Consider the following 25069-nt stretch of genomic DNA (forward strand, 5'->3'; position numbering starts at 1 on the left):
AAAAATAAAACAAAACAAAACAAAACAAAACAAAATAAAATAAAATAAAATAAAATAAAATAAAATAAAATAAAATAAAATAAAATAAAATGAAATAAAATAAAGGTATAGCCAGATCCAGGCCGTTCATTTTCTAAATTCTATAGGTAGTGATGATAGCACATATTTGGAAGTTCAAAGTTGGAACAATGTTTTAAACATTACTTAAGATTACAGAGTAGTCAAGAAATCACCAATCATACTGAAGCTAATTGTGTTAAGATTTATAAAAAGCGCAGTGTTACAATAAACTCTGTGGACTGAAACATGAGTTGTTTTATTTGTGCTTTTTGAAGCCACTTATCAGTACTGACAGTCCCTGTTTTTCGATGGTTTGACTTATAATTTTTTTTATTTTAGGATAGTGAAGAAACCATGCACATTCAGTAGAAACCATACTTCGAATATCAATTTTTTATCTTTACTGGCCTAGCCATATGCAATACAACACTCTCCTGTGATGCTGAGCAGAGCCAGTGGGCTGCAGCTCTGTCAGCCACTCCATCTTGAAGGTATACAAATGATCCTCTCCTATGTATTCATTGTGTTGATTTTGCCAAACTGTAAGCTAATGTAATTGTCCTGGACATGTTTGAGGTCAGTGAGTCTATGATGTTCAGTAGGTTAGGTGTATTTAATGCATTTTCAACTTATGATATTGTCAAGTTATGATGAGTTTACTGGGACAACCCCATTGTAAGTCAAGGAGCAACTCTATTGTGAAAAATCATGATAAATGACAAAACATATTCTTTCCTCAAAAGCTCGACATGCTGGCTATTTAACATGAATGCACAAACACAATTTACACATATTAACAACTGCTGGGCATGTGTCATTCTAGCACACAACAGTGATGGAATAGTGTCTAAAGCTAAAAGAAGTATAATCTCTCACATAGACCACATGTATTAAAGAAAATAGCTTTAACAAATGTCTCAATTTTAGAGTTTTATGTGGAATATTTTGGTAAATTATTATTTGAATTTGCTCTTCCAGGCACACACAAAGGCCTTAGTCTAACAATAGAAGTTATAAAGGAACTTGATCAATAAGAGGTCCATTTATAAGAAGATGGTGCCATATGTGCAAGTGAATTCCATTGGGGTAGGTCATCCAATGAAAGGTATTTTCTATATCAGCCATGAGAAACGCTGCCTGCCAGTCACTGTGTATTTAAAAAAACTTAGCCCTAAATAAGAGGCTCATTATCTCAATCAATATGACTGCTATTACCTTCAGGGTCAGGATCAGAATCCAAAATGACACTTTGCTTTACACAGGGAACACATACATCATGGCCTAAAGGTATGACTAACAAATAAACAGATTGCAAGTTCTTGAAAAAACATGTTGGGTTATAAATTCTCTCTCAAAGGAAAATCCAGTACAATGTCTTAAAGACTTAAATGTAAGACCTAAAATCATAAATCATGTAGAAGAAGATATAGGCACTAAGCTCCTGGACAGTGGTTTTAGCAATGTTTCTGTGGATTTGATTCCAACAGCAAGGGAATCAAAAGTAAAAATAAACAAATGGGACTATATCAACCTAAAAGTTTCTGCACAGCAAAAGGAACCATCAACAACAAAAAAAAGACAACCAATTAAATGGGAAAGATATTTGAAGTGATATTTTCTATAAAGGGTTAATATCCAAAATATATAAAGAACTCATACAACTCAACAATTAAAACAAAACCAAAAAACAAACAAACAAACAAAAAACCCTGATCAAAACATGGGCAGAGGATCTGAACAGACATTTTGCCAAGGAAGATATACAGTTGGCACATAAAAAGTTCTTCACATCACTAATTATTAGGGTAATGCAAATCAAAACCACAACGAAATATCACCTCACACCTTTTAGAATGGTTATTTTCAAGAAGAAACAAGTGTTGCACAGGATGTAGAGAAAAGGGAACTGTCATGCACGGTTTGAGGGAATGTAAATTGGTATAGCCACTTCAGAAAATAGTATGTAAGTTTCTTAACAAAAATTAAAACTAGAAATACTATATGATCCAGCTATTCCACTTCTGGTTATTTATTTGAAAACACCAATTCAAATATATATAAATGAACATATATATATATATATATATATATATATATATATATATATATATATATGTTCATTCATTGTAGTGTTATTTTTAATAGTTGAGATATGGAAGCAACCTAAGTGTTCATAAACCTATGAATGGATAAAGAAGATATGATACATATACTGCATGCGTGTGATGTGGTATACACACGCACACATAATAAAATACTATTTGGCCATAAAGAAGATAAAATAGTACCATTTGTGACAATGTGCATGGACCTTAAGGATATTATGCAAAGTAAAATAAGTCAGAATTAACAAAAATTATGATTTCACTCATATGAAGTATATATATAAAAAAAAGGAAACAAATGAACTAATTAAACAAAATAAACTCATAGATACGGACAATAGATTGGTGATTACCAGAGATGAAGGGAACTAAGGGAAGGGCAAAATAGATAAAGGAGGGCAAATGTATGAGGAAGACTAAAAAGGAGACTTTTAGTGGTAAGTATGCTACAGTTTATACAGATATGGTATTATAATGTACAACTGAAACAAATACTGTCACAAACTGTTACCTCATTAAAAAAATTATGACTAAAGTAAAACATTGTCACATCCTACAGCTGTCTTTGTTTCTCTGTATCTAGAAGTTATCTGTGACTGTCATTCTTAGTTTAATTACTAATTTGCCTTGTACTCCCTGTTTTCATTATTCTGTAACTATTTTATTCTGAGAATTTGAGAAGAAATTCTGCAGTTATAGTTTATAGTAAAATATTTTTGCAATTTTTAATTTCTTTTAAATGGTGGGTGAATAATTTTCTTTGGCTCCTAAAAAAAAAAAAATGTTGAAATGCAGTTTTATTTTGATTTTTAACTTTCAGGAGGTTAATCATGAATCAAATCGTTCTGGGTTATTTTATAGGAGAGGCCTAAAATATAATTATGTAAAACTGTTTTGCTTTGATATGTACAACTGCTGACCTTGTGAATTGTGAATTTGAATATATATTTATAAGCATTTTAATAGTAAAATTAATAAGGGCACCAAAGTGAGTTTCCTTTTTAAACCAATATGAACATGTGAGTCATTAAAGTTGATACTTACTTTAAATAAAAGGGAATAAAACCTGAATGTCTTTTTTTTTTTTTTTTTTTTTTGTACAGACAGAGTGGGAGGGAGAGAGAGGAAGAAAGAGAGAGGGAAACATCGATGTGAAAGGGACACATCGAGTGGCTGCCACCTGCACAACCAACACAACCAACCAGGGCCGGGGACAAACTGCAACCGAGGTACATGCCCTTAGCGGAAACCGAACCCGGGTCTCTCCGGACCGCAGGCGGACGCTCTAACCGTTGAGCCAAACCGGCCAGGGCAAAACCTGAATGTCTTATATGATATAGTAGAGATACTTTACTGATATTTTGAGGCCTTTCAATTTTAAAAGTATCTGCCCAACTAAAAGATGATTCTTTCAATAAGTGCCATGGATAAAGAGAGAGAAAATGATTACATTTTATCACTTTTATTTTTTGTCTTTTTAAAAATTTAGACATAAAAAAAATAACCTAGATTTTTTTTTTAAAACATGTCATGTGAATTACACATTAAATAATGAAGTTCAATGTCTGGCCAGTGTGACTCAGGGGTTGACCCATGCACCAAGAGGCTACTGGTTCAATTCCCCTTCAGGGCATATTCCTGGGTTGTGGGCTAGGTCCCCGCGAGGGTGGAAGAGTATGCAGGAGGCAGCCAATTGATTTCTCTCTCATTGATATTTCTATCTCTCCCTCTTCCTTTGTCTCTATCTAAAAATCAATAAAAACATATTTAAAAAAATGAAGGTCTAAATGTAAACATTTCACTGCTCATTCACATATAATGTATATGCAGCCATAGTTAGCTGAGTCGGCATTCTATGTCAATGCTTTGGCATGCTGTCTTTTCCCAGTGTGTCCCAGATGTTATATAAAGTTCTGAGCATGTATTAAAAGTGTGCACACATGGGGGTGTATGTGTGTGTTTCAGGAGGGAGGAAATCAAACATTGGCCTTCATACCTTTAATAAAAGCTGCTATTTTGACCAAATGAAAGTTTACTGTTTTTATAAAAATTTACATGGTGAGCATTTATAAAATGCATAGTGCCTTATGGCCTTTAAATCTAACAGCTGACAACATACATTTTCTGGATGATGATCAAGTATATGTTGATGCAGCTGTTGCCACAGAAAGACATGCTGAAGAAGCATCTACTTTAGTTTCAAGTAGTTGAGTATGCCTCTTTGCCTTAAATGAGTACCAATGGGCTATGATGTTTAATAATGAGCACCCCCCTCCCTGGAAGGGATTTATTTATTTCCTTTTTATTGGAATTATTGGGGTGACACTAGTCAAGAAAATTATACCGGTTTTGGGTACACGATTCTATAATACATCATCTGTACAATGTTCGCCACCCCAAGTCAAGTCTCCGTCTATCACCACTTATCCCCCCTTTACCCTTTTCCAGTGCCCCCTCCCCCTGGCAATCACCACACTGATGTCGATGTCCATGTCCATGAGTTTACTAGAATCCAGATCCCCAGTTAAAATAAACTATAATCAAACTCTAAAAGTATGGGGGAAGAAGATAACCTTCAACTGCACAAATAAATGGTGAACTTGCATACTGAAAGTGACCAGTGTTCCAGAAAATCCAAATCTGCACTGAGAAGTAGACAGCTGTCTACAGTATAACTACAGTAAGTCTCCCATATCCTGGACTCATTCATTTGACTCTATATTCCTTCTCCACCTCGGACTTCTGCACCCTTCCTGCCAAAGCCTGAAAAGCTTTTCATGCTGTAACATGGTTAGAAGTTTCATTACTGCTGGAACAGTATTAATTGTTCAACAACCACTATTAAAAAGGATTTAGGGTTTCTATTACCTTTATTACATTACCTACTCTGTTTTAGTAGTGAAAAACTAAGATGATAAAATCTGCTATCATATAATTTATGTTCTCATCCCTGTTTCAACATTACAGAAACTCCTACTTGACATGTAAGCTGCACTTGTACTTTAGTCGTCACATTTATGTGGCTGTTCAACTTTCCAGTGAGCATTACTGGACTCTACAACCTACACTCCACACTTAAACACACATGGAAACAAAATATTCTTTATTTTCCCTTCCCTAAAGGAAAGAGACAAAACAACTTATGTTTGTTTGCATTTAGAAACTTATGGTACATTTCTTCTTTTTCATTGTGGTTTTGTAACTTTGCCTTAATAAGAAACATTCTTCATTTTCTGTCTGTGAAAATACATTATGTTAGTTAAAATTGTTTTCTTCTATGTGATATGTATATATTATTTACAAAAATATTTTGTATTGTTTTAAATACTCATGTTGGAAACAGTATATAAAAAGAAAAATGTTTAAAAAAAAAAAGGTATGCAAACCAACAAGATAGCTCACTGTGGTTGGTTTAATTCCACTTGCTCTTCATATGACCTTGGTTGAATTGTAATACGTTTTTTTTTTCCTACTACATTTCTAATACTGTCACTCAAAATTGGATCCACTTGTCTTTCTCATTAATTGCTGAATATTCCTGCCACTAGGAACTTTGGTCACTTCACCCAAAGGAAGTACAACCTGCATCTAATATAAATTACAGAACTCAGCCTTCTCTCACCAGTGCTAAGCATTTGACTTTATGAAGATGATGCAGTCTGTTTAGAATATACCCATATTGATAAAACTCAACAGAAAATTAGCTAATGTCTTAGAATCAACTTCTTTCTTAAGTAACAAAGAGCTTTTTATACATTTCATTGAACACAAGCCTGGGTGTAGAACCTGTTTTCAAGAGATGTTGCAACCACTGGTCCTGGAAGCCACAAGAAACACAGCAGGTTTTCCCTCTCTTCTCCTTCCCTATAGACCATTGCTTTGGGGTCACCCAGAGAAAACAGAAAAGAAGGCCGCAGAGGTTGAATGGGTGAAACACTGGGCCCAACTTCCCAGTGCAGCTCAAAGACTCAACGTGGTTTTAAATACTCTACTGAAGTTCTACATAAAATGTTCTTTGAAAGAAAACAGGTAAAGTTAAAAAAAAAATTAAAGCCTTTGGAAATCACATTAGATGGTGTCTTTCCAAATGTTACTTTGAGTTTACACCAATTAATTAACTCTGGGCTGAGATCGAAAGATGGCTGCATTTGGATAATTCAGGAATAAAATGAGTGACCGTATCAGGTTTGCAGGCTTGTCCCTCTAATCTCAATTGCATTATACACTGCACAGAGCAGATTCACTCTAACGATTCACGGATATCAATGAGATGGACCACTATATAGTGATGGCCCTGATCACGTAAGGTACAAATAAGATACCCAATGATTATTATTATGAATGGTAAGATAATATCTAGATGGTTCAATTCATAAATGGTCGTTAACAACTGATGTTAACTAAATAGGGTTTGTGGGATTTCGTAAGTACCCTCGTGCTGGAATATTCAGGTGCCTTGCAGACTTAATGACCTCCTCAAACTTCTCCATACTTTCGTCAATAGAACAGTTAATATTCTTCTTGCTGAAGGATTCAGATGCAGCACCAAAAACTGCTATCTCAGTGGCCCCAGCAGCAACCTGAAAAATATAATTTAAAGGCAAAAGCTAATACTTTCCAAAATGTAAATGACAGCAAAAGAAATATTAACTCCTCTATAAAGGCATACTTGTATCCCTTAACATCTGCCTTAGAATTTAAAATTACATTCCTCTCATATTGCCACATACTCTCTTTTGAAATGTAAAAATATTTTACAATAACAGAATAATTCTACAAACCGCAGCACTCATAAATATATGAGGCACAGAAAACACAGTAATGATTTGCCAATATAATATTGCCTTTCCTAAATTACGTTATCCTCAGAAATATTTAACCCAAATTATGCAAAATACCAGAACTCCAATAAAACCTCTTAATATCTGTGGAACACGTTATTTTTAGACCACTTATTAAAAGAGTATAGTAAATGCTTTGGTTTTCTTCTCTTCCTACAATCCAACAGAAAAACATTTTTCTAGTTCATCATTTAGATAATGTGCCAAATTTTCCCCCCATTTCTTAACCTAGCTTCCACTGGCTTATACCTTGACAGCTACAACCATATTCTTGTGTATCTGATGCCTAATCCTCTCGCCAGTCTTTAAACCCAAACATTTAACCTAATCAATTTTCATTTTGTCCCTTTTGCCATCTTCACTCCTTTCCCCAGGCTTCTCTAGTGACTTGTTTTCAAATGTCAAGCCTTCTAATTTTCCAGCTGAAATTTAAGACTTTCCAAGACTTTATCTCTTGCGTTGTGCCTACATTTCCCCCTCTTTCTGATACCCTAATAACACATTAAGAACAAAAATTCTGTCATCTTTCCTGCAATTTAAAAATATAATTATTGGCTTCCACTCTTTCATCCAAATAAAAATTTAACCCCTAAAATTAAAATTCTATTTATTGAACACCTACTACGGGCCAGTATTGTTAGTGCATTGTATGTATTTCTAAACGACAAGTAATCTTGTATACTAAGTATGACTATCCCGTTTTACAGATGAGAAAACTGGGGACAAAGAGGCTAAGTCACTAGCCCAAGGTCACAAGCTAGGAGAGGCTCTGGAGCCGTGTTCTGAGCACAGGCTTGCCTGACTCCCAGCCAAGATCTGTTTCACTCCCTTCCCTGCCTTTCTAAGCCACCATGGGGGTGTCCTCTCGGTATCTTTCCAAGGGAGATACATCCCCTACTTTGTTTAGGTCCAAAAGACAGCAATATTTACAATGTCTTAAAATGCCTCTTTTTTCTTTACAAAAGTGAAAAATACCCATTAACATCAGAAACAGCTACTGCAAGACTTTTACAATAAAGCCATAGAAACATAGCACCTCAAGCCTTTCCTTAAAATCATACTGATTGTTCTTTTACGTGTAATTATCAAAGCTTTTGCAAATAAGTTCCTAAATCACAGAAGACTAGAAGAAACAAGCCAGAAGAGAGATAGGGAAAGTTGTTAGAGGCAGCGCCAATGACAGCGATTCGCTTCACCTACAGGGAGAGCATTACAGCAACAGAAAACTGACCCCCCAAAAAGTTGACAAAAATAATCATCCACTACAATATTAATAAAGTATAAGATTATATCAAGAAATGGTTAGGTTATCCTTATCCATATCTTAAATCCTTATTTAAGAGGACTGTACAAAATATGCTTTCAAAAATTTTTCATCAATAATTGTATTTCATGGTAATTGTATTTTTGTGTTTTGAGTCCTTTGAATGATCAATTGAAAGAATCATTTATGCAGAGCACTTGAATCCCTACCTGTGCCATGAGGTTACTAATCTCCATGTACTCATGTGACTATATTAGCATCGTATATATACGGGATAACAAGTGAGTTACATTTGATACCATTTTAACTTTGTCAAGACCTTTAAAACAGTAAGAAGCATACTGATTTTAGAAAAAGTAGTAGCATACTTACAGCACGATGAAAACCCTGAAGATTAGGAGTAAGGACAGGATATCTAACTCCTGGATACTGACAAATGCCTTTCATCACTTCAGTGTGATCAGCCATCTTAAATATATAATAGTTATATGTAAATGTGTCACTTTTAATATTCTATCAGCATTCTTTCAGTTTTTCAAGAAGATAATAACTGCAAGCAATTATCTCATAGTCTATAAATTGATGTTTGAAATAACAGAAGTATGCCAACGTAGCTAAAAGTAAGTAGTTTTCAAAACCATACATATATAATACTAGGTTTAACTTATTCACATAAACTTTTTAAACTTATTCACATAAGGGATCTGCTTAAATAAGTGATTACAAATAATCATGAATCCTGAAGTTGACTATTTTCATTTGACTGATCTTTGCATTCGACTTTCTCTTTTTTTCATTTCACAGCCTCAAATCCCCGAGACTAGGGAGAGCCTGAAAGACAATATGCTGGGCATTTACCCTACACATGAAAATGTTATGTCCAAATAATTTCAGTGTATGAAATTTTACAGTGCTTAGTAAAATGAAAATTACACATTTCTGTTAGAACAATTTAATAAGGCTGAGATCCTAGTATATTGCATAGATGTTTTAGTTAGTAATCGTAAAAATGCTTTATGCAGTATTATCTTCGGATTACTATTTGTTCTCATAATGCAAATCAAAAAAATACAATGGAGATAGAGTACACAACAGAAAAATTTAACTTCTGCTCCCAAGACTTTATTTTTCTATATTGTCTATGAATCCATAAAAAATCAACTTTAAACTAAAATGTCAAATTTATAAGTTTGCCACAAAGTTTATAATTTAACCTCCTAAAACAATAATTGATGATCAAATCCCATAATCATCACACAGAGAAATTACCACTGACATAATCATGAGCTTTGCACATTTAAGAATAATAAATTATGGCATGAACAATAAATATGAGGAATAGTATATAAACAATGAAAATTATACAAAATTAGAATGAATAAAGCTGTAAAAACATATCAAACCAAAATTTTTATCTTCAATATAGGAATGGATGAGGGAAAACTTGTGTTTTCTCTACACATATTGTCTTGTTACAATAAACATGTATTGTTTTTAACTTACAAGCAAAATAAAAGTAAATCAAAGTATACATACTTTTCTTAATATAACTGCACTTTTGAAAAATATTACAATATTTACTCTCATTGGTCAATTGACCTGGTTGACTCTCAGTTAAAGGCTGAATTAAATTTAATATTTTTAATGAGTATAATTTGGATTAATTAAATACAATTTTAAATACATTTTAAATTTAAAATTAAGTATTTAGAGGCAAAAGAAGGACATCTCATTGATTCCATTATGCCTTATTGACATTTAAGCTTCCATGTTTCATTATTTCCATACACATTTATTTCTGTCTAAAATGTGACTCTTGCTCACTTATTTCTTAAGGATCACATGCACAGAGATCATATTACCACTTCACAGCTGCATCTTTCATAGATTATCCACTGTAGTTGTCTGCATTGAATAAAAGCTGTCTCTCATTTCATTCTAAATTGACTTGACTTTAATCCAGATGTTTACTGAGTACCTACTATGCCCAAAGCCCTATGCTATGCCCTGTAGAAAATATAAATATAGACAAGTAAGGGTCTTGCACTGAATAATTTGCAACATAGTTGGGGAGATAAAATAGATGCACACGGAAAGTTAACAATCCAAAGGGACATACTAATTATAAATGAGAGCACAGATTGTGAGAGATCAGATTGGAGAAAGGCTGGCAGGTTCCTATGATCCCTGACTTTGGAATATTAAAATTCCCCAAAATATGGCCACAACAATATTTCCAACTTCACATGATCTTCCAGAACCTCACCACTCCCCACCAACAGGTGGACTCTACTGACCTTCTACTTGAACCTGGACAAGCTTAGAGTACAGCAGAAACAATACTATGTGACTTCAAAGGCAAAGTTATGGAAAACGACACAGCTTCCACAGGGCTTTCTCTTTGGGGGAAGCCCCTGTGGGGAAATGAGCTGATATGCTGCGAGAAAACTAATTTATGCAGAGAGGCCACGTGATGGAGCCCACACAGAGAGACATATATGAAGAGAAACGGAGGCCCCCAGCCAACAGCCAGCATCATCCCCTAGATTTGTGATCCAAGGAAGATTTAGATAACTTTAGCCCTCATCATGCGAATCATCAGTTGAGGCCACAATACAGTGTGGACCAGAGACAACCTGTGCCTCTGTACTACCTTGTTCTAATTTCTAGCCTCAGATTTTGTGAATATAGCAAATGTTTATTTACACCACCAAGTTTCCAGGTAATGCGTTACAAAGCCCAAGACAACTGAAACAGTAAAAAATATATATATATGGCTGAAAAAGAGGGAGGGACAGGTGCAGAGATAACACACTGCTTGGATAGAGAAGAACCAGTCACTGTGATGTCTTTGAGTTGAGTTAACATTATACTAGAATTTCAGGATATTGTAAAAAAAAAAAATGGGGAGTGGATGTTAAATTAACAGAAGACTTGAACAAATGTAGTGTTTTAGGAAGAGTGATTTGCGAGAGATGCAAAGGGCAGTCTAGAGAGAAAAGAGGTCATTCTTAGGCAACCATGACAAATTCTGTTGTAGAGAAATGGCACAGGGACTAGAACCCCCAGGAAAAAACCAATCGGACAAAGAGACTACTGTATAAGAGACATAACCTTACTCAAAAAAATGTGATCCTCAGTATTTCATAACCTTCTTACTAAAATATTTAATGCTGGTGCGTATTTTAACACAATTTTAATTACAAGCAAACATGCACAAAAATTATAATAAAAACATTTAGAGCACTCATTCCTGATTTTAAACAGAAAGAAAAGCAAAGTTACTACTAGTTTTAGGATATTACAATGAAATCTACAGCAACACTCTCTTACCAGAGAATAATGTTAATTGATACTATTGACACTTATGTCTAACTAAACACAGAATGCTTAAATATTAGAGACATTTATATTAACATGATAGCAGATACAATTAAAGAGTGCTTCTCTAACCAATGCACAGATTGGGGTAAAGGGTGGCAGTGCACCATAAGCAGCATAAAGGGCACAAAACAAAACGTAAACTCTAGGAAATATAGGTAATCTAATCCTGTAAGTGATTATTTCATTTTACATGTCATTTAAAAAAAATGTTGAATCATAATGAATAAACTGATACAATGAAACAGTGATTTAATAGATGTTTCTTCAGTGGAACTAGACAACAAATAGAGATGACAGTAACTAAATTCCTAGTTCATGAAAACTAAACATTGATCATTAAAGATACCTTAATGAAATTATGATTATAATCCAACAAATCTGTATGTTTTCCTTTTTAAAAATAGCCACAATATAATACGGTCATTTAAAAAGTGACAGTATTCTCTCTAAATTTGGCCAATAAAGACAATTATGTAAAGAGCTTTAGGAAATCCTGATAGGATATAACTTTATTAGAATAAATAAAATAAAGCAGGGTTAAATTAAAGTTATAAAATCCCAACATTATTTGTTTGTTTCCTTAATTAAACTCTTAGGGGTATGTGTACACTTCAATCTTAATGTTCTTTTGATGTCTAAAGTTTATTATTTAACCAAGAATAAAACTATTTCTATATAGTATTACTTTGACATTTTAGTGTAACTTTTCTACCTCTGGTTTAATATTTTCAATATTTTGTTGTGACTTTTCATTTAACATCATAAAAATCCCCTATGTTTGGTTGGTATCATGTTTTGACATCATCTGGCCAGTCTGGGAATGGCAGTACCTACATGTCTGTCTAGCCAACAAAACCGGCTATACACCATGGTTAGTTCATTCACAGGCATTCACATTTTGATACGGATTCAAATAATCACAATATTTGCATAACACTGAGTCTTAAAATATGCAAAGGGTCACAAGGATTAGAATGTAATAGGTGTACAGTTAAGATATTTTATTATATTTGCTACTAATTCCATCGTGGCGTGATTAAATCTGGACACTCCCCATCATACATACATATACATCTTCTAATATTTTGTCTTTATCTGAATACTATTCTCTATCCTGAATGTTTAAAATTTCAATGTGTTCTCCAGATAACAGCAATGGCTAAAATATAGTTTATTAAGTGTCATCTCATCAAAATTTCCTAAAATTACAAAATTTCAAGATACTGCGTATGAGTATGTAGTCATAACAATGACAAAGGGTTTTCCATAAAGTCAGGAGAAGAAAATATGAAAGTTTCAATTATATTTTGAAACATATTATAAAATTTACTATTGGGGCATACGAAAGTTAAGTTCAAAGTATCATGAGACCTTAAAACCTGATTTTTGTAATTCACTTTAATATTTGAATATTGACTCATTTTAATATTTTATATACTTACTACGTATCTAACATTATGGTATAGAAAAATGAAGGCAGTGCAGTCAATGCATGGGCTAATGAGAGAAGACATGTATTTTTGTGTGTCTGTGCTCTGAAGTTCTGTGAAGCACAGATAAAGAAGCATTTTCTTTTGCAACCTAAACTAGAATAATGATAAATATTTAAGCTAAATCTTGTTTATGCCTAATATAAATAACTCAGGGGCCTGTTTTTCTTTGAAGCAAAATATTCATAGAGTTTCATACAGCAAAACTATCCATAGAGCTTAAAATTATTCAAAAATACTCATACAGCAAAACTATTCACAATGTACATGTATATTTTCTATGCTAAATTGAAATTCCTAGTGTACTGTAAAAGGAAAGGGTTTAATAATCCTAAACTTAAAAATACTTAAAGTTTCTTCATATAATTATGGGGTGACATTTCACAGAAATTAATTTAATTTTTAAAGTTATATAATACTTTCAAGTCCACTGAAATGGAAAGTAAAAATACTTATTAGCCTTCACTTGTCTTTCAAAAAACAATTGATAGAGAAAACAGAATATACACTGATTAAGTTTTGTTCAGTTCCAACTGAGTATATGTTGCGTGAGATATTCAATAAAGGGGAATAAAGATCGATGAGGTATTTTAGGTGAAAGTGCATAGAAAACCAAGAGGTTCTATTCCACTTTTTAGAAGAATTCACTTCTATTCATTTAAAAATTAATAACTGATTAACATACTTTTCCTTTTCCCAGAACAAACGCAATGATAAAGATATCACACTGTACAGGTCACTAAGTTCCAGAGCTGCATTCACTATACATTTTTATATGAAAGTATTATATACACATTTATGATACATAAAACTGCTGCATTTAGTATTTTAACTCAACAAGAGATTAGTAACTACCAAGATTTCAAAGTATGTGAGGAGTTGTTTTCCATCACCATACAAATTAATCAATGCATCTTTGTGGCTCTGTTGAAGTTGAGGCAATTGGACAGTGTCATGGGGGTGGGGAGCATTAAGAGTTTGAGTTAGCACTGTGTTTTTTTTGTTTGTTTTTTTAATTAATTTATTTATTTTTGTTACAGAAGTTTCTCCTTTTTTCCCCACTAGTTCCCCCCCCCCCCGCCCTGTCCCCAGCTTTGTTGTTCATGTCCATTGTTCTTGCATACATGCATATAAGTTCTGTGGTTTCTCTCTCCCCCACCACCCCCTCTTCTGGGGATTGTCAGTCTGTACCCCACTTCCACATCTCTGGGACTACCCCATTCCTCAGACTGTTATGTTCATTATATTCCACAAATAAGTGAGATCATATGATACTTGTCTTTCTCTATTTGGCTTGTTTCACTTAGGATAATACTTTCCAGGTCCCTCCATGTAGTCTCAAAGGATAAGAGATCTTTCTTTCTTACAGCTGCATAGTACTCCATTGTGTATATGTACCACTGCTTTTTTATCCATTCGTCTACTGATGGACACTTGGGCTATTTCCAGATCTTAGCTATTCTAAATAGTGCTGCTACAAACATGGGGGTACATATATTCTTTCTGATTGTTGTTTCAGGCTTCTTAGGGTATATTCCTAGAAGTGGGATCACTGGGTCAAATGGAAGTTCAATTTTTAATTTTTTGAGGTAAATGGCAAAAGTGTTCTGAGTAGGATCTAAAATTCATGGGTGAAAAAAAATAAAGTTTAGATACTGAATCTTTAAGTGGTACCTATAAAGTGAGACCTGTAAAATTACCTAACTGGACCACTGTCTTACTACTGGAATTGGTACCTATCTATAGGATTCCACCTTTTCTCCTCTTTTCTCTGTCCTGGTCCAGTCAATATGACTAAGTCAAGCATCATGAATGGGTGAGCACTGCCCACTGTTTCTTCCTTCACTCCACTCTGATAAAAGCTCAGATTGGTTCCCTCCCCTGCACTCTACCAAGAGTCCTGAATCGGAGTTCTTGTCATGGTACATTGAGTAGGAGGAGGAAGCTGTGAAGTGCTAGGAAAAACAGGATGAGATAGCCAGAAACAAATCTAAATAATCAAAACAATAATGAGTTTTGGGAGAAATGATGGGGTTTGAGAGGTATGTTTTGGTGGTAAGATGTTTTTACTGCTCTGGAGCAGTGAAGAAATATGAGAAAAGATGACAAAGGGGCACTTACTCAGTGTTGCTTTATCTATAGAGTGGATCTCCTGGAATAGTCTTCAAGTAACACATAACGAGACTGAAATACCTTTTAAAACATTTAGGTTGCTACATTCTATTTTTCTAACATGTAAATCCAGGCACAGACTTTGCCACTTATGGGATCTCACAATTTCTACACTCTGCAAACATATTGGTATAACTATTTTCATATATTTCAAATATATAACAAAATATAATACTCAGTGTACCTATTAAAATTGTCACTCTTGCCCTGGCCGGTTTTGCTCAGTGGTTAGAGTGTTGGCCTGCAGTCCAGAGAGACCCGGGTTGAGTTCCCACTAAGGGCACGTACCTCGGTTGCAGTTTGTCCCTGGCCCTGGTTGGGTCAGGGCCATGTGGGAGGCAGTCACTCAATGTGTCGATGTCTCTCTCTCTTCCTCTCTCTCCCTCCTTTCCTCTTTCTCCCTCCCACTCTATCTGAACAAAAAATAAAAAAAATGTCCTTGGGTGAGGATGGATGGATGGATGGATGGATGGATAGATAGATAGATAGATAGATAGATAGATAGATAGATAGATAGATAAAACTGTCACTCTGGAGTTAAGCCAAGCATCCATATTCTTCCTGACCGACACTATCTGGCACCAGAAATATATAAATATAAAAAGAAAGAGGTTTCAAAATGTATAGAGCCAAAGGGTAGTCAACAGAAAATTCTTTCAAACATTATACATGTAAAATTGTTAGTGAATGAATCCACTTTCATCAATGTCAGAATAAATGGAAGTTTTTTTTTTATCTGAAATATATTCAATATACAGTATATACAATTATAAATCCACCACTCATGGATGTAGTTTTTTAAGTCACAGATAATAGAATATATGTCTAAAATTTTCACTGTCAAGGGCACAGAACTAGGGTAATTCTTCTAAAACAATGTGTCCTCATGTAAGGTTACACATCACAAAGTACTAGATTATATCCCATGCAAAGAATAAAATTAGATCTTGACACCATACTGTACATAAAAATCAACACGAAGTGGAATAAAGACTGAAACAAGACCTGGAACAATAAAACTGCTAGAAGATGACATAAGAAAAAAGCTTCTTAACACTGAAGCTAGCAAGAATTTCTTGAAAATGCAGCAAAAGGACAGTCAACAAAAAAAGAACAGGCAAGTGGAACTACATCAAATGAATAAGCTTCTGCACAGCAAAGGAAATAATTAACAGAGTGAAAAGGCAAGCTAAGTATTGGGAGAAAATATTTGCAAATTATATATCTGATAAAGAGTTAATATCCAAAATATATAAGGAATACCTAAAGCTCAATAGCAAAATAATAATAACCCAATTAAAATTGGACAAAGAAATTGAATAGTTATTCTTCAAAGATGACATTCAAATGGCCAACAGATATATGAAAGGATGTTCAATATCACTGATCGTTAGGGAAATGCAAGTAAAAACCATATTGAGATATTACCTCACACCTGTTAGGATGGCAATTATAAGAACACAGAAGATAAGTGTTGACAAGGATATAGAGAAAATGGAAACCTTGTACACTGTTGGTAGGAATGTAAAATGGTGCAGCCATTATAGAAAACAGTATGGGACTACCATATATTAAAAATAGAACTACCATATATTCCAGCAATATCACTTCTGGGTATTTCCCCAGAAGAACTAAAATCAGAACCTCAAAGATTTCTTCATTCCCATGTTCACTGCAGCATTATTCACATATTCAAGATGTGGAAACAATCTAAGTGCCCATGAATGGAAGAATGGATAGAGAAAACATGGCATACACAATAAAATATGATTCAGCCTTAAAAAAAGAGATTTGGTCATACGTGACAACATGGATGAACCTTGAGTACATTATGCCAAGTGAAATAAACCAGTCACCAACAACAAATACTGCATGATTCCACTTACATGACTTATCTAAGAGTCGAACACAAAAGCAGAGAGGAGAAAGGTGGTTGTGAGAAAATGGGGGAAAGGGGCAATGGCGAGTTGCTAGTCAGTGGGTGCAGTCCCAGTTTCGCATGGCATTCTGCCTGTCATTAGCAATACTGTGCACTTACACATTTATTAAGAGGGTAGATTTCATGTTAAGTTTTCTTACCACAAAGAAAAAAGCAGTATTATGAAGTAACCTCAGACACTTAATTGAATTTTTAATGTACTTTTCCTAATTTTGAGGTATCTGTAATCTTTTTAAATTTTTTAAAAGCCATAATTTCTTATCTCAGCTACTGAAAATAACACTGTATTGAACAAAAGGGTACATATGACTTTTTGAATTAGTGTTTTGAATTTTTTCATATAAATACCCAGAAGTGGAATTGCTGGGTAATTCTGACAAATGGATAAAGATGTGGTACACACACACACAGAATGGAATATCATTCAGTCATACAAAAAGTTGAAATGTTGCACTGGTTGGTTTGGCTCAACAGTTAGAGCTGTGGCCCATGGACTGAAGAGTTGCAGGTTTGATACCTGGTCATGGATATGTACCTTGGTTGCCCCTCCCTTCCACTCTATCTAAAAATCAATAGAAAAATATCCCTGGGTGAGGATTAATAAAAATAAAAACAAAAACAAAAACAGAATAAAATCTTGCCATTTGCATGATTTTGCCACATGTATGAACCTAGAGGGTGTTATGCTACATAAAATAAATCAGAAAGAGAAAGACAAATACCATATGATCTCACACATATGTGGAACCTAAAAAAAAAACCCTGGTACCGAAAAGTTGCCAGTTTGATTCCTGGTCAGGGTTACGGGCTCTGCTCCTGGTAGGAGGCGGACATGAGGCAGCCCATCAATAGTTAAGATTTCACATTGATGTTTCTCTCTCCTCCTTCTTCTCTCTCTAAAAATCAATTTTTAAAAAAGTGAAATAAGCCAATCAGACAGACAAATATCACATTCCCTGGCTGGTTTGGCTCAGCAGTTAGAGGATCGGCCCGCAGACCAGAGAGGCCCAGGTTCAGTTCCCACTAAGGACACGTGCCTCAGTTGCAGCTTGTCCTGGCCCCAGTTGGGGTTGTGTGGGTGGCAACCAGTTGATGTGTCTCTCTCACATCAATGTTCTTCTCTCTCTCTTCTTCCCTCTCTCCCTTCCGCTCTATCTGAAGATAAATGCAAAAATGTCCTCGGGTGAGGCTGTAAAAAATAAAATAAAATAAAATAAAAGACAAATATCACATGATCTCACATATTTGTGAAATATAATGAACAAAATAAACTGATGAACAAAACAGACCCGAGACATAAAAATAGGGATCAGATTGACAAACCTCTGAGGAAGAGGTTGGGGGGGCGGGAAGAGATAAACCAAAGAACGTATATGCATATATGCATAACCAATGGACACAGACAACAACATTGTGAAGTGGGTGAGGGAGGCAGGAGCAGGGGGGAGGGTGCAGTGGGGGGAAAAGTAGAAACATTTGTAACAAAAATGAATAAATACATTAATAGTAGTAATAAAAGAATGTTCCAGGTAGAAGAAAACAATAATTTAAACAAAGTAAATACATAGATACATACAACATTTAATGGTTGCCAGATAAGAGGAGCATTGGGGACATGGGGAAAAAACAGGGAAGGGAGTAAGATGCACAAATTGCCAGTTATAAAAACAGTCACTGGGATGTAAAGTACTGCATAGGGAATACAGTCAATAATACTGTAATAACTATGTATGATGTCAGATGAGTACTAGACTTCAGTTATATAAATATGATGTACACCTGAAACTAATAGAAGCTGTATGTCAACTGAAATGGAAAACTAATTTTTAAAATTTTATAATTTCATGAGTTTCTCATTCAAATTAATATTAATTATCCTACCTAGTTTCTAATTTGATATCATATATTCTTTTTTCTTAATGAGGGCCCTCCAAATTGATACATTCAGTACCTGAAGTTGCCTCCAAGAGGTTGGCCGGTGTAGGGTAGTGACTGCGGATCTCAGCCACAGAGAGGCCCTGAACTGCCCAATTATTGCGAGTGAGCAACAGCACAGCACTCGCTTCCTTTGGAGTCATGAGGTCACTGCTGGCCAACTACTCTCACAACTGAGTGACCTGAGGAACCAGACTATACCTTGCTTTGCAAAGACAGTCCTTGAAGAGATAGAGACTGAGCCATACCTAATGTTGTGCCTGGGAAAACTGCATATTCCCTAGTTCAAAAGTTTTATAATGAGGTAGGGACCTTGACAGAGGCAACAAGTTAAACTTGACAGCATTTCCAAAGCATTGGATAGGCAGTATGATTATTTTACCTCTAGCATTGCTCTTATCAAAGACTGTATAACGTATATGGATTTATGTGTCTCTCTCCCTGACAAAATGTTAGCTCCTTGAAGATTTACATAAAAGGGGAATTTGATAAATGGTTGTTGAACTGAACTAAAATTTCTTCTCCTTACCCTTTATTCTAATTTGAATATATTTTGCAGTCAATCCACTTTGAATCATAATTCTTTTTCTCCACTAATTTTTCTAAGATTTTGTTAGCGATAATAGTGATAATGATAAAAACAAACATTTACTTTATGCCTGTCTATGTGTTAAGCCCATGTGTGCTGAGTTCTTCACATGCGTTATCTCTTTAAACATTTTTAACAACTCAACGGAAGGGGCCGTTTTTGTAGGAAAAAAACCAGGCTGAAATATTAAGGGAGGAAGACTACCCAGGTAGTGACTGGGACAGCTGGGATGGGACCCAGTCCACCTGACTGTACAGCACATCCTCTAATGCCTCCTTGATAAACATGCCCTCCATATCTTCTGGCTAGTTTCCACATCTTCATCTTAGTCACTGCTGAAGCGTTTATGCATCACAAAGTCAAAGCAAGAGCTCCTAGCAAACCCACCCTCGAACCAAATAGTTGTGGTGCGGGGGGTGGGGAGGTCTATCTAACCCAGTATCTGCCAATCTGCATTCATCATAACAATTTGAGTTCTTTAAAAAAAAAAAAAAAACATATTTCTTGAATCCATCTGGGCAGATTCTGATTCTATTCTGCTATAAGATGTAGGAATCTGTAGTCCCCACAGCTTCTCAAGCAATGCTAGACATCAACCAGACTGAGAATCCTAGGGATTCAGTCACAAAGGCTGCCCCTGGGGCTCAGGGAGCCAACCAGTTCATTGGAGGCCCCCACCCCTACTTCCACAAGGAAGCCTCATTTTATTTTTATTCAGAAGTGAATCTAGGCGTTGTGGGTCTGAAATGATTGCAATTTGGGAGGGAACCTCTTTATGAAAAAGAACACAAAAATATCTAACTTTTATAAATGTTACTATAACATGTCCAGGTGAGCACATTGCTAGGTTCTCTCCCAGGGTCTTGGGAGGGATCTATGTGAATATTTTATGGTATTTTTCCTATCTGAATCATATACTAAGGTTCTAATTAAAGTTTTATCCAGGGTGAAAAAAAAGGTCCATGGATTAAAAACATGAATAAAAGTTTGAAAAATACCAGTTTTAGTGAAATTTCCTACCTTGCTCTTAGCAGTATCATCAAGACAATTAAGGCCCTTTCTAAACTATAGATTCATGATACTATGGTATTCCTTTTTCTTATCACTCCAGAAATGCTATCAAGAAGGAAGTGAGGTCAGTTTGGCATGTCTTATTCTTGGTATATCCATAATATTTCTGGGTGCAGTTGCCCCTTGAACAACATGGGTTTGAACTATGCAGGTCCACTTATATGCAGGTTTTAAAAAATAAGTACTGTAGCCTGGCCATTGTGGCTCAGTGAATTGAGCATTGCCCCATGGATTGAGAGGTCCCAGTTCGATTCCCAGGCATATTCCTGGGTTGCAGGCTCGATCCCCAGTAGGATGTGTGCAGGAGGCCGCTGATTGATGTTTCTCTCTCACATCAATGTTTCTATCTGTCCGTCAAAAAATTCAATAACAACATATTTAAAAATAAATACTGTAAATGTATTTTCTCTTTCTTATGATTTTCTTGATAACATTTTTTTTCTCTAGCTTACTTTATCATAAAAATATAGTACATAATACATACAACATACCAAATATATCTTAATCAAATGTCTATGTTATCTATAAAGCTTCCTGCTCAGCAGTAGGTTATTAACTGTCGAGTTTTGGGGGAGTCAAAAGTTAGACATGAATTTTCAGCTGCCTGGGTGTTCAGCATCCCTAACCCTTGACTTTTTCAAGAATCAACTATGTATTTATTTTTATGACTTCTGTGCTTAATAAACCATTTTAATTTTTTCCAGGAAATAGACTTAAACTTGTAGACCTATATGACCCTCATTTCTCCCTGTTCACTAATATAATTTGCTGAATTTTTTTAAAAAACACTTTTAGATGTTCTTTGTTTTTGTTTGCCTACCACCACCACCATCACCCAGGACAACATTCATATATTTTCAAAATAAGCAGAAAATGTCAGCAGTTATTTGCCTACAATCTCCACTGGCCAGAGGAGACATAACTGATGGTGTTACCTTCTGTATGCAGGAGAACAGCAGAAAGACGGATATAGAACATGCAATTTCTTCAACACATGCCATCGATTACTATAAAAATGTAAATAATGTGGTTTCAGACCCTATAACTCAAAACTCAATTTGAGCAGTAACTCCTTTTAGAGGTAATGCATTCGTAAAGGCAGTAATGAGAAAAATGAGACGGGAGCTCTTCCTGACAACCCAGGTGAAAATGCCCTACCCAGCTATGAATACCATTGTAGCCTGGGTACTATAACCCTGTCTCACTCACAGACTCTTTGCACAAACCCCATATATCTTAGCCTCAGTAGCACAGAGGAAATCTTGGTCTGCTTGAAGAAGTAAGACAGTTTTAATAAATCACAGTCTTACAATAATAAACACAGGAAATCTCTGGAAAATTGAACATCCAGTTTTTTTTTTTCCTTCCCAATACCCTGTCTTGGCTGCCACAGCTAAAATGGTCTGACACTATACTCAGAAAACGTCTTAAGTCCAGAAGCCTTAAAACTAATTTGGTCTGGTGTATAATTTCCTGTATTACTTCCTTATTCAACTTTACCTTTGTGTTCTGAGGACTTTGGTACCGCCCTCTGTCGATGGAATACACATGCTTCTCCAGGGTGACCAAAGCAAGTAGCATAGGATCTCTGCTCTTTTACTGGGAATGCAGACACTTTAATTATAATCTATTACTGTTCACAAATATTCATTTTTTTAATTATAAAATCAACCCAATTTACTTAACAGAGTTGTGGGTTATAAACTAGGAGACCAATGTCCCAGACAGAGCAACCAAAGTCATTTTATTAAATAACATTTCCCAGTTTCCTCAGATAAACATAACAAATATGCATTAGTTATTCTTTGTTCAGGTCAGTGCCTTTTGTGACCACCCTCCTGGTCTTCCCGTGTCAAAACAATCTTGTTCCCAACATCATTCTGAAGTAGGGGCAAGAAGTCTCTAAGGTCCCAGTATAATTTTCTTTCCATTCAACTGTGCTGCCTCTCATATATCATGCCTTTGTGCTCGAGAATACACTGCCGACACTCTTATTTCCCATGCATGGAAGAAGTGATTGTGAAAACACTGTATCTAATTGTACCCATTCTAAACTGACTATAAATGGAGTTTCCCTTCGAAATTTACACTTCCTGCTATTTGCTAACTGTGCCCACAGTGAATACTGCACTAATGGGAAGAGAGAGTAAGCCTTCTTAGTTTGAGGGAGACTATCTCGCTGCCAAAAAAAGCCTTTTTGCCATGACAAACAATATCATCACTGCAATAGCTTGCATGATCAAACTACAATGATTTGGATATTACACGGCACTGGAGATGTCTGTTTGGTAAATAGTAAAGAAGGTAGAACTTTATACTTGCTCTTCGCCAAAAGGCCGAGAAGAGATGTGAACTGCTTAATGCATTCTGGTTACTAGGTTCAACTTTATTATAACTCATTTAAGATATTCACTTCACTTAAAAACCTTTTGCAGGAGTTTTGATCTTTTCGTGTTTTAATTTCCATGATCTATTTTAACTTTACAATTGCCTTATTATGTAGATGTACGGTTAGTGTTAGCAACTATATGTTACTCAATTTTGAAATCCAACAAAGAATTCAATGTGTTTTTTGAGACACAGTAAAAGCAGGGAATGGGTGAATGAAAAATTCCAAGGCACGGAGTGGTAAAACACTGCCAAATCATAAGATGAGTAAGGGGTGGGTTTCAGATTTTGTATTGTTCCATCAGGACATAGATACATTGTTATATCTAAACAACAGATATAACAATGTCACTGAAAGCTCGGGAAACCTACAACCTGAGGACTTGGGGGAAGTGACTATTTTGGGTTCCTTAGAAACACATTTCTTACTATATACGATAAGCTGAGTTCAATATAAAATGCATCAACCTTGACTAAAATAGTGTTATAACTTATCAATGGGCCCCACACCAGAGCAGTACAAGGAGGTCTAGAGTGAGTAGTATTATATTCTAAAGTTATCAGCATAAGTTTGCTTCAAAATGTTGATGTTTCAAAGAGTACTTAATAATGTATTTTAAAAGGCAAATAGGAACGTGAGTACACAGAACAACTGAAATTATAACCTGTAAACTTTTGCCATTACAAATTTGAAGTCGTCCAAGAGATTTTAAAAAATGAACATTTTTTCTATATATTAACAATGAACTAATATTCATAGATATTACAAAATATTCAGTTATTCTAAAAATCATAAGTCCAAACACCCTGTAATTCTATAAACTGAATATTCAAGCTAAATAAATATTGATAAAATATTTTAAAGTATAATAAAATAAAATGCTTTTTAAAGTATGCTTCCTACCTATAGTTATACTCTGAGTGAAAAAATATAAATTTATAGTCTTTTTATTTTATCAAATGTGGAATAAGTGAAATATTAACATATATGTCTTATTCATATCCAGCTTTTGAAATATAAATCTTAACTATTGTTTAATGTGATTTTTGAAATATAATGACTTTCACATTCGTATTTATCTAAGTCTGTTTACTACATATTACTCCTAGAGAACTTTCCAGCAATTTAAGCAGTCAATTTTAATCAGTGTGTGTCTAAAAATTAGAAAAAAATTACTTATGTTTATTCTTAATATTAACTAGAGAAAATAATTCTTTATAAACATATCAATAAAATATTTTTAAAAATCATAATCAAACTTTTAACAAATATCTGGTATACTATTTTCATTTTCAATGCTGGGTGGGGTACAGACTGACAAGCCTCAGAGGACGGGGGTTTGTGAGGGAAGAGATAAACCACAGAATTTACATGCATGTATGCATGACTAAGGAACATAGACAACAAAGTTGGGGATGGGGTGGGGGGAAGAGGAGGAGGGTGTCAATGGGGGAAAAATGAGAAACATCTGTAACAAAAACAAATTAATAAATAAAAAATTTAAAAAAAAATGCTACTTGAACACGTACTTACTGGTGAGCAAACCAGTTCACATTTAACACCTTAACACTTTAAACTTTCACCCCAGTTTTCATGGATGACCGTGGCTCTCCATGTGAGGGTCAGCACTGTAGCCCATGAGAAGGACTTCAGCTCCTGGAGTCTCCTCCACAGGGTATACTCTGTTTCCCTTATAGTGAACAGCACTTAAGAGGCTTAGTCAGAAGTCACATCAGTGGAATGAGTTTACACTAAAATAGGATTGACACTGTTTATCAACACACTTATCAGGATAATACAGAAAAGACCATTGCAAAGTTAGAATCAAGC

At 34.9% G+C, this 25069-nt stretch overlaps 1 protein-coding gene across 1 annotated transcript in view; it reads right to left on the minus strand.

The window, feature by feature from the left end:
- HMGCLL1 (3-hydroxymethyl-3-methylglutaryl-CoA lyase like 1) overlaps positions 1–25069 on the minus strand; it is a 166636-nt gene that overhangs the window by 76365 nt on the left and 65202 nt on the right. The window contains exons 4-5 of the mRNA XM_036248424.1: positions 8643–8738; positions 6597–6745 (exon numbers count right to left, since the gene is read on the minus strand). Coding sequence (XP_036104317.1) covers positions 6597–6745; positions 8643–8738 — 245 coding nt within the window. The remainder of the gene's footprint in view (positions 1–6596; positions 6746–8642; positions 8739–25069) is intronic.

This window comes from Molossus molossus, unplaced genomic scaffold (genome assembly GCF_014108415.1).
Source record: "Molossus molossus isolate mMolMol1 unplaced genomic scaffold, mMolMol1.p scaffold_m16_p_8, whole genome shotgun sequence".
In the NCBI taxonomy this organism is placed as follows: Eukaryota; Metazoa; Chordata; class Mammalia; order Chiroptera; family Molossidae; genus Molossus; species Molossus molossus.